The following is a 12198-nucleotide window of genomic DNA, read 5'->3' as shown; positions in this document are numbered from 1 at the left end:
TGAAAGTAAACAAAACCTCATTTTACAGAGGTAATCAAACTGAGGATAGACTTTAGAATCTTTAAATTTATATTTTATGAAACTATAAAGCAGCTTTAATTACTAAATAATTCTAGAAAATAATACTCCATTCATTCTCTATTAACAAATCAACTAACAGCATCCTTCTAGTCTTCGTATGTGTAAGCTGACACTTCACCTGCATAGAACAACTTGTATGAAACAAAAATACTCAAGATTATTTCACCTAAACTTCGGCAGGTAAGCTGTCACTGTGGCCATCTAAATGACTTACAAGGAGCTATTTTCACACATTTTCCAATCTAACAACTGATTTGCAATCCAAACGAAAGAAGGTATTTCTCACTGCTCACCTCCAAAGACTACATTAGAATATTACCATTGAAGCACTAGTAAATACCTCCACCTACAAAGCTTCATTTGCTAGAAAAGCAAAAGCAAGGGCCATGAGCTTAAGTATATATGAGCCCATCTTACAGGTTAATCTGTTACTACTCACACCATTAATGAAGCCTATAAAAATGTTGCATTGACAATGTAACAGAAAGAAAATAGCTTTTACTATCTTTTTTCATTTTTAGAGTTATTTACTCACCAAAAAACCTAAGAAAATAAAAAGATTAAATGAAACACATTATTTTTAGTCTGAGCTTAAATGCCATTCTTTGCTTTTATGTAATTTTATTTATTTTTATTTTATGTGCACTGTATGTGTGTCTATGTGAGGGTGTCAGATCTTGGAGTTAAAGACATTGTGACTGCCACGTGAGTGCTAGGAATTGAACCGCAGTCCTCTGGAAGAACACTTAGTGCTCTTAACAACTCAGCCATCTCTCCAGTCCCTTTAAATGTGATTCTTAATGTAAAAAAAGGTTACTTTTTCATGAAATATTCTAATAATCATCAATTTGTGACACTAAAAAAATCGAGTTTTATAGATTCTATATTCAGACACACAAAAAAGAAAAGGTTGTTTAAATTGGCTTTATATGTTAAATAACATTTTTAAACCCCACTAGAAAGTAGTATTTTATTATATATATATACTATATATGGTTAATATATGTATTGTGTATATATAATTTATATATTATTTATATATAATACATATATTATACATATATAAATATATATAAAAGATATTCACAAAACAAGTGTATAATTCCTTGAAGTCAAAATGGGTATTAATTCTCCACCAACATCTTCTATTTCTGTAGCTTTAATATTTTTCAAGAAAATTTCTTATTCACTATCTACAAGCTTAGTAACATAAGAACACCTTTACTTCATTTTCAAATTCCAATAACTCAGACATGTTTTAGCTTTCATACCTTAATGTAAGGTATATCATGCTAGGAAATGTCAGAAACAATGCATGATTAAAAGTTCACACACTACTGGGCCAACATCTGAACCTCTCTGCCTCACCGTGGTTCTCTTCTGTGGAGAAGTAGGAATTGTAATAACCACTTCCACAGGACTTTCATGGGAGAGGGTTTGTTGACATGTAACTCACACAGTACTAGCCGCATATAAGAAGTTAATAAAAATGAGGTGCTCAGCACAGTGTCACCCATATGCAGAACTAACCAATACCATTGCTTTCTGTTTTCCTCCATAATTGCTGGCTTCTGTGTTTTCAGAAAGACCATCTCTGAACTTTAAAGATTTCTACAACTTTTGTTTTGTGTTTTCTGGCTTTATTGTTGGTTGTTTTAAGACTGGACCTCACTATATAGCCTAAGCTGGCCTGAAATTCCTCTAGCCAATGGCTGGTTTGAATTTGTGACCTTCTTTGCCTCGGTCTCCAAAATGCTGGAACTGTATGTATGTGCCACATTTGATTTTCTTTTTATTTTTCTTATGTGTATTGGTGCTTCCCATGTATACCATGTCATACCTTAAACTGGAGTTATGGACCATATGGATGCTAAGAACTGAACCTGGATCCTCTGGAAGAGCAGCCAGTGCTCTTAATCACTGAGACATCTCTTTGGCCCTACAACTTAAAAACTAGAGTTACAGTAGTCCTTTCATTGGGCTGTAGTAAGAATAGATCCTAATACTCTACGTAAAAGCTCTCAGGAGGGGGCTGCAGAGATGGCTCAGTGGTTAAGAGCACCAACTGCTCTTCCAGAGGTCCTGAGTTCAAATCCCAGCACCCACATGGTGGCTCACAACCATCTGTAATGAGATTCGATGCTCTCTTCCAGTGTGTCTGAAGACAGCTGCAGTGTATTCATATATAATAAATAAATCTTTAAAAAAAAAAAAAGCTCTCAGGAGAACAAATTATACACAAACATTTAATATTAAATTTTAAAACAAGTCTTAATATTCTTAGATAACATTAGGTTTACCCACTGAATATTAACATGTTTTAGGCATAGTGAAAACATGGTTACACATGTTTCAGTGGATAGCCTCATACCCATGAGTATATGGGCAACAGAAACTGGACTTGTTGGATAATAGAAAGAAGAGAAAGGACACAAAGGTGGTAGAGGGTAAAAATGGGGAGTAGATCTGGAAAGAGTTCGGGAAGAATAGGAGGGTAAATATGATCAAAATCCATGTATGAAATTCCAAAAGAATTAATAAATCCTGTATTTAATGTGGTTATAAAACCTATAATGTTCATATGAACATAAAAGTGGCCCCCTTAAAATTTTACCAATATTTTATTCCAGGTATTATCAAGCCTACAAGCTTCTAATCATCTTGCTATAATTGATTAAATGTATTTCTGCCAAGAGTCGAGATAGAAGGAAATAATCAATATCCAACACATATTTATAATACCCAAAGTGTCTTTCTAAGTGTTTTAAATATGTTAATTTTGGGGGCTTTGAGGCAAGGTTTCACTATGGACCAGCCCTAACTATCCTGGACAACCTAGAACCCAGATACCCAACTGGCTCTCTGCCTCTGGGGTGCTGAGATTAAAGCTGTGCACCACCAACGCCCTGTAAAACAAAGAGTTCTTGGAACAGAGATACACTCCCCTTTCACTCTGTGGTACTTGCTATAAAAGAGAACACAGTCTGAAACAGTATAGACATAGTCTTGTGGAGTTTTGTTTTCTTTGTTTTTTTATTGCTGCTGTTGAAACAGGCTCTCTCTATGTAACCCTGGCAGTATTTGAACTCACTATATAGACCAGATTGTCCTCAAAGATATGCGGTCTCTGCCTCCTAAATAAGGGACTAAAGGAATTCAATACTATGCCCAGCATGTCTTAAAGTTTTTTAAAAGTACTTTTTCCAAAAACTTAAGAGTTCATGTATTTATTCTATTGTATTTCTAAACAAGTACTGTCCAATACCAGAGGCAAGAGTTATATATTGTCCCTGAGCATATGAATTATAGCTAGCAGAAACTGAGATCCAGTCTAATTGTAAATATTAGACTTTGAATTTAATATGAAAAAGGTACTCGGTATTGATTATGTGATAATATTTTCATATACTGGGCTAAGTAAAACATATTACTAAAATTTGGGGTGGGACAGCAGGGTAGGGAGAGAGGTAAGGTATGTGGAACCCTGGGGGTGGGGAGGACCAGGAGGGGAATAAAATCTGGAGTGTAAAAATAAATAAATTAATTAATTTAAAAAACATATTACTAAAATGTAACTACATTTTTAATGAGGCTACTAGAAATTTTTGAGTTAGTGGCCAGTGCTGTATTATCTGCTGTACAGATTTAAATTTGGGGGATAAGAGACAATAGTAACAGAGATCAGGCTTGTTTTACTAATCAATATAACCCTAAGTCTCTCAAAGTAGCACTTTAAAATGAGAAATGTCTCTCTATATACAATGTGTGTGCACACAATGTAACACAAACACTGAGCTCATGAAAATATATCAGACTAACTTTTTACTACAGTCAGCAGTCAAGATTCCATCATAGCCAAGCAGCACTCACACAAACCTATACTTGTAGATAAATGATACAAAGAAAAGCAAATCACTGGAGAATTGATCACCAAACAGAAAACTATTGTCTTTTGAACTGAAGTCATAAAGGTGTCTTTCATTAAAAATAACCAAGCACTTAGCTTCTGGAATATAATAAACACTACCGACCATGATAAGTAAAATTTGAATTTCCTGATGGCATACCTGGCTATTAAAATGCCCAATGTTTGATATCTGGTTTCTTCTAGAAAATATACACTTTATAAATACTTCTCACATTGTTTTGATCAAGTTTGTACATCAAACATGAAGACTTTAGCTGATTCTTCTAAACAGATGCTGCTCCTCTCTATATAGGAGAAAATTAATCCATAAAGTTTATATCAGATATGTGGGAAAGTCACATTTATAGTCATGGCTACTATCAGCTGTCAAGCCAAAGAATATTGAGGAAAACCAAGAATTTTAATATATGCTGGTTAATTTATCATCTAAGTGACATATGTAGGATAAAAAATTGAAATGGTTGAGCAAAATTCAATTATTTTTAAAAGGTCTTTTTTGGTATTATTTCAGTTGCAACTGTGATTGAGAAACTATGGCGAAAACCAAATTAATAGGAACCATAAAAACAATAATATACACCACGTTGGTTTGTTTTCTTCCCTTCCAGGAAAAACTTAAATACCTATTTTAAAAATAGTGATATTCTGACATTTGCTTTGTATAGGAACTGATTAAATCATCTATACTTTGGCTGCTCAAACTTGACACCATTTACATTTGGAGCTGGAGAGCTCACTGTTGAAAGCTGCCCTATAAACACTGTCTGCCCAGTAGGGATACCCAATGGCACTCCTCCAACAGTCTGACAACCCAACACGCTTAACCACTGTCATGTCTTCAATAAGCCAAACACTCCCTAGCTGAGTTATGTCTATTTCTACCCAAAATACTTTTCCTGCTTGTTCAACATTAATTACTGCAGTACTCCCTACAATAATATTATTTCATTTTAAGGGTTCTTCACAAGGGATCCTTAGATGGCTTTAGTAAGGAGTAAACCTGCTGAAACCACATACAAAATAGCTTTCTTTCACTACATGCACTGGAAAATTTTTCTGGAAAAAAAAATGTTAATTTGCTTTGTTAAATCCTTAAAGTGCTATGTCCCAAGTAACAGTTAAAAGTGGTCAAGAAACACTACATCATCTAAAATATTCACTATGCCCTAAAGCTGTCTTTTCAAAGATACAAAGATTGAAAATATTATTTTACACACAACAAATAATTTATTTGCACTGTTGTTTATCAGACAAGACAAACTATTTATACAATATATATGTACTGAGTGTATTATTTCAGTGTATGCTACACACACACACACATACACACATATACACACACTATGTCATATATATATGACATATATGACACTTAAATTCCATTTATCTTACTAAAGAGAAAAGATTAAGAAAAGCTGTATAAAGTGTGTGTATGTGCATATACATATATTACACAAAACTGAAAATTTGTTTATCAAAGTTAGGATAAAAAGAAAATAAAAATTAAATAACACTTAACAATAAATAAAAGCAAAAATTACAACTTATACTCTTGGTAAAAGACATAAAACGAATGTAAAAGAAACATAATAGACCTGCCAACTAATAAATTATCCAAGCACATTTCTTCCCGCCTGCTTTAAAACACAGATAAGCTGAAAGCCATGCTATCTACTGCTATACTAGATGTTTATATTAAACCCAAAGGTCATCAAATTAAATAAAACTATAAATGAGATGACCTAAAACTATTAAAATTAATAATTAGCATTATGCCTCCAAAGTGACAAAAGCTTGGTAAAGCCTCTCTCCTCCCTTTCTCTGTCCAGCAGCAGCTCACAGTCCTGCCTCCAATTCTGTTACAGATCTGCTCATTCCTTTCTGAGCTGTACAGTAAATCCCTGTGACTCAAACTACATAAACCGAGTGCCTAAGCAGCTGGACATGCACAATGTTCACATAAACTCTAACTCTACAAAAACATTTACTTTTTCCAAATAAACAATTCTTCCATAATACAATTTAAAGTTTACACTGCTAAAAATATTTTTCAGATTACACAACTATAATATACAACGTAAAAAGCCACTGCAGACAATAGGGAACTGGGAATAATCAATGCACATGTAATCAATAAACATATAAGGAGTAGCTAGAAAGACTCTAACTGCCTGACAACTAGCAGATGGAATGAAGGTCAGCATTGCGCAATGGGCAGACTGACGACTGAAAATACGCAGTGAGTAACTCTTCACAAATAAGCTAGAAAATAATTTTAAGTCTCCAAGTGAAATTATCGCTCCAAACCAAATACTACCATATCTAACCAAAAGTAAAAACAACCGCTAAGACACAACATGTCTACTGGTTAAAAGTAACTTTGCTTAAAGGAATGAATAATGAAGTTTATTTTGCATAGTGACATCTGAAAATACTATATAAAAATCATACCTCACAGAAGAATAAGATATACTGATAATGGTAAGTCGCACAGAAAAACTCTAAACATACAGTATCAGAAACTCAGAGTGGACTGCAACTCCAAATCATAGAAATCCTTTAGCACAAAGAATCAAATGACATTGTTTACATATTTACCTGCACAGCAAGAGATGCTGCATTGTCAGAAAGCAAAATTTGCTCCCCTGTGAAAACATAATGAAAGGTCCAAAAGTTTAACTTCTAAATAAGCAAAACATATTTATAATACTTTTAAAGCTATTTTTAAAAAAATTCTACACTAATGAAATTATAAAGTTTTATATCAATGTTTTTATGTAATAATTTTGGTTACATTACCATGTGTAAATAATGATAAAATAGGACTGTTCTAAAATTTATTTGATCATTTATCTCATTTTATCAGCAATTAAAATTATTTTAAAAAATGCTTATTTTTTAAGTTTTAAAAATAATTTTCTTTTCATTAAAATGAAGTAAAATAGTTATCTGTTCAAATCTTTCTAGTTAAAAGTAAAAGCATTCACAACCATATAAACCAGCTTACAGTTAATATTGCACAGTGTCTAGGTCTGTCACACAAAAGAAAGATGACAAGTTCACTGCAATAAAAATTCCAAGCTTAGAAGACGGGAGCTGCTGCCTATTAGTCTTCATTACTTTGCAGTCTTCTGACAACTGTAGCAGGCTGCTGAGCCCCAAATGGGGTCCATAATGTGATCTGATGATATATGAAGAGCCGCTAAAGGGAGCCTGAACCATCCTAGCCTATACATTTTAACAGTGCCTTTTTACTGAGAGCCCACTTTACCACAGGACTTCAAAAATCTGCTGTCTCAGCTATTGGTGCAGTAAATCTGCCAAGTACTCCTGCAACCACATCATTTTACACTGCCTACAGCAGCCAATATAATGAGTCAATAATAAACTAAGGACCCTATAGGCTATGAATAGTTGGTTTAACTGGCAGGTACAAGTTTGGGTAAAACCTAATAGACAAATTATACAAGGGAATCCCTTCTTTGTGTTTTATATTCTCATTGCAGGAAATTACATTAGTACATTTAGGGGCTGCAAAGTTTCATTTCTTTACTTGGTTGGTCAACAGGCTAGGTTTAATTAGTGAGTTTGCTGGTTGTAAGTGTATTCTGATACCAAACCATTTTTAATTGTGAACAAGAACCTACCTCTCAGTTGCTGATATAAGGTTGCATTTTCAGGCCATGGTTCTGTAGCTGCAGAAACAAGGCAATGATTAGTAGGCACGTGGCACAAAAGCATATCAATAATCAGCCAAGCTCCTCAATATGTACATTGGCAGGCATTCAAAGTCTACTGTAAGGTGACACTTAACTACAACAATGAATCATACCATCTTAGATTGTATGATAACCTGCAGACAAAGGTTAGGCTGTTTTCAATGCTTTCTTATTGTGGAAATGTTTTTCACAGGAAAAAAAAACTATCTTGACAAATTAAAAGATAATTAAAAAATAAAATAGCTTCCTTAAAAATAGTTATGCCCAAAATATTGTTAATACATACAAAAATACTAATATTTTATTCAGTACAAAAAAGATAGTAAAATAATGTCCAGAACAATTTATTATACTTATCAAAAAGGAAAATGTCACTGGATGAAAGAAGCAGACACATCTGTCAACAGCCTTACCACCTTTCTTTTTTTTAAGTAGTATTTAAAAACACAGCAATCCGAATGAATATGAAAGGATCTACTGCCTTGACTTCAGGACTGTCATACTACAAAAACTAACAGCCCAGTGGTATAATAAGCAGTGAGCAGCATTACAGTGTGAAACAAAGTTGGTAAAGCTTAGTTTAATCCTCAGATGATGCTTGTCCCTGACCCTTACTCTCCAGAATACATGAAGATTCCACGTATAGAAAATCCATAGAGAATAACAATCTCTCAGGGCTAAGGAAAAACATTCAATTTTAAACAGTGTTTGTTCAACTATGCTGAGGAATATGGAACTATCAGGATCTCTGTAAAGGAAATAAAACACCAATATAATTAACCCTAATACAGCAATTATGGTTGTTCTTAACAAGAAAGTGGGTTGTGGTAGTTAATAATTGATAGTTTTCTATGTTATGTTGAACCAGTCTCTGACATAGCAACATATCAATTTTAATATAATAGTTGATTTTAAAAGAAATCTACATATGTAAGTATTTTAAGATGGATCATTTAAGAGGTAATTGGTAAAAGAAATCTATTAACCTTGTTCATAAAGAAACACAGAAATAATATTTATAAAATTTCCAAAGGGTAATTATATTAAGACTTAATTACTAAGGAAGTAGTTGTGTCCTATACCTCTGTGTGAGCCACAATGTACACCTTGCATACCATACTTGCTACTCTATTAGCTTATAATATGAGCTATAATGTGAACATTAATTGAAACTTCAATTCCAGTAGCTCAGAAACAGTGTGTTCACCTTGCATATATGAAATACTGGGTTTGAACTCAACCAACCAACCACCACACAGACCACACACACACACCACACCACACACCACACACCACACACCACACACACCACACCACACACACACACACACACACACACACAGAGTTAATTCATCACCTTCACTGTGAAAGATTCTCCAGATATAATCCAATAGAGTATATACTTACATGAAAGCAATAGAATCTTTGCAAAATATTACCCAACTGCAAAGCTGCCTAGAAATACCAAAAGGTCTGGTATGAAAGCCCTACTGCTGGAAACTAGGGTGGACGGGCTTAATGTTTTGCTTGGTAGAATACATAAAATGTACTTCAACTCATGATATTGAAAATAAATTTCCAGGAAAAAATTCTATGAAAACATTTGATATTTTCTTCACACATAAAACATACCAGTTTTTAAAAGGTAAATATATTGATGAACTTTTTTTTGGGGGGGGGTTCTTTTTTTCGGAGCTGGGGACCAAACCCAGGGCCTTGCGCTTCCTAGGCAAGCGCTCTACCACTGAGCTAAATCCCCAACCCCTATATTGATGAACTTAATATAGCCATTTTAACAGCTGGGAAATCTAGCATTATGGATCAACAGATAAGAAACTGTATACAGAAAATAACAAGTCATCTAACTCACCCCTGAGCATCTCAGAGCATACATACATTAATATGAGCCCAGTCTACATGACCTAGATTAAATAATTATATTTAAAGTATGGTGTGGGGAAAATAATCACTAGTGCTACTCTGCAAGTATGCTAGGAGTGAACATTCCATGTTGGGGGCACGTTGATAGCTCTACAAATGATCCATGGAGATGCCATTCTAGGAAATAAGCTCTTAAACAAGTTAGTGGTTCTCAATGTGCAGGTCACAATCCCTGGGAGGACCAACCTCTTCCATAGGGGCCACATATCAAATATTTACAACTATGATTTATAATAGCAAAATTATGCTTATGAAGTAGCAACAAAATAACTATATGGTTGGGGGATCACCACGAGGATCTGTATTAAAAGGTCACAGCAATAGGAAGATTGAGAACTACTGATACAAGTTAATCTAAGAAGCATGAACAATTATCTCCCACATATGACAAAATATAAAGGCTATTTCTTGCTGCAGTAATTAAAGCCTTTTATTGTAAACACCTGACAAAAGATTCGGTCCAAAAAGACAAGTTTTTCTGTTTTTCTCTTGTCCAATATCAAGCAAGTCCCACTCCATCATTTGCCCCTGAGTTATGTGTCAAATAAAGGGATAGACATTTTTAAATGACAAGAGACTTATAACACCTGTAGCATTTTTAAAATTAAGACAATACAATATTTTCAGTTTTTAACTGTCCTTTAGTTGACTGGAAATGTTTTAGAGCCCAAATGTTGCAAAATTATAAAAATAAAACAGTCTTTTTACCCGGCCCCAAGTCCGGTATCGCGGTGCCCCAAGATACCTGATAGATATCTCAATCTCAGTCAGCAAAGCGTCTCACCCGCTCTGCTCTAGCCCATATCACACTGCCGAAGGCCTCTCTGAGCCTGGCAGCAATTTCTCTACCTATCTAGGTCCCAAGGCAAGTTTCTATGCCAGAAACACACATCCCAACTCCGTGGTGGCCCAGACCAGTCGCCCACACTCCCTTACACTTAAACCCGCACATGGAAGAACACACAACCCAATAACCTCTGATCCAGTTGGTAAGATATAACTGCCCACCTAGACATACAAAGCAGCCGGCTACATCCATCCCTTAAGAACATTCATAACAACCAGTAAAGGTACAGCGTGGAATCTCAATAACGGCTTCCTGTTGTCCCGAGGCTACACTGCTGTCTCGAGGCTACACTGCTGTCTCCTCCTCTCTCCTCTTTTCTCCCGCCCATCCTTCCTTCTCGTCCAATGACAGGCCTTGTTCTATCCTGTATCGGCCCACACCTGTATTTTACAAATTAAATGGGGAGGAGATTCTGTTGAAGTCACCTGAGTCCTGAATACAGGACTAGGCAGCCGTCCCAGGAGCAGCGGAATTAGCATCAAAATACAGATAACTCCAGAGCAAACCACAACACCCAAAACTACTTCCAATAATAATATTTCATACCACTTACCTCTATGTACTCTCAACTTCTACTACTAAAGCACTCCCTAATATGAAAGGTCATTTTAAATATCCTTAGAGAAAGAGCAGCCTCAATTAGAAAAGGTAAAACTAAAGTAGTTTCTTAAAAGAGAGTTGGTAAAACTCTGTCTCAAAAAGACAAAAATGAGGGGAGTAGAAAAAAAAATGAAAGTTAGGCAAAAGGGTTGTTCAATGCTAAGGTGCAAGTTACTTATACCTAAACAATACAAAGGTTACATGTGGTTGAAGTAGAAATATCTGATTCCCTTGGAGACTGTTATGTCATGTGATGTTTTTCTGGAACCTGTCTTATGAGAGGATGTTTTTGCTAAAGCAGACATATGAAAAGATATTTTGCTAAGACAGACACATGGTGCTTTTCTGGAGGCAACCTGAAAAAAGAGCATATGGTGTTTCAAGCATAGAGTGATGCTTGAAAGAACTCGTACTGCTTAGAAAGGATATAAATATAGCTCAACAGACAGTGGACAATGTGGGATGGTACTGTACGCCCTGTCATTCTTTGTTGGCCATCCTTGGGCTTTGCTGACACTGTTTTTCACTGATGACACTTGGTGGTATTGGTAATTGTTGGTGGTGTTCCGGCAGACTCTTAATGCTTCTGTGGACTTGGACCAATTGGAAAGCCTTAGGTTTCTTCTAGATCAATCTGCCATTGCTGATTCATAGACGGTGCTTGTGAATACACTGAGTTGCTGCTGCTGATTCGTGTCAACTACACTACTATCCTGACAACATGGGCTAGATTTACTCCATAGAAATATTCTAAACAAACATCCTTTTTTGCTCTATTAACCTTCCCTTTCCACTGCCTCTGGTGGGTGGGTGGTAGGGTAAAAGGGACGTTAAAACATTTTAAAACCTTTATTAAAAGTAGGTTTTTAAAATAATCTAAGCCATAGGGACTGGAGAGATGGCTCAGCAGTTAAGAGCACTGGCTGGTCTTCCAGAGGTCCTGAGTTCAATTCCCAGCAACCACACGAAGGCTCACAGCCATCTGTAATGGGATCTAATTTCCTCTCCTTGTATGTCTGAAGACAGCAACAGTATATATCAGTATATATATAAATATATATATATAATTTTTTTCAAAAGTT

At 35.2% G+C, this 12198-nt stretch overlaps 1 protein-coding gene across 4 annotated transcripts in view; it reads right to left on the bottom strand.

Annotated features, from left to right (window-relative positions):
- Positions 1-12198, bottom strand: part of Mtx2 (metaxin 2) — a 61992-nt gene that overhangs the window by 30237 nt on the left and 19557 nt on the right. For 2 of the 4 annotated variants that reach the window (XM_006234371.5, NM_001008286.1), the window contains exons 2-3: positions 7657-7704; positions 6608-6654 (exon numbers count right to left, since the gene is read on the bottom strand). In XM_006234371.5, the coding sequence (XP_006234433.1) occupies positions 6608-6654; positions 7657-7704 (95 nt within the window). Of the gene's footprint in view, positions 1-4148; positions 4294-6607; positions 6655-7656; positions 7709-10677; positions 10856-12198 lie in introns of those variants that run through there. The other 2 variants (XM_006234370.5, XM_039104413.2) reach the window with 2 other exon arrangements.

The sequence above is a fragment of the Rattus norvegicus genome, chromosome 3 (genome assembly GCF_036323735.1).
Source record: "Rattus norvegicus strain BN/NHsdMcwi chromosome 3, GRCr8, whole genome shotgun sequence".
NCBI classification, from domain to species: domain Eukaryota; kingdom Metazoa; phylum Chordata; class Mammalia; order Rodentia; family Muridae; genus Rattus; species Rattus norvegicus.
Note: the sequence above shows the minus strand (reverse complement) of the source record. Positions and strands in the feature narration are given on the sequence as shown.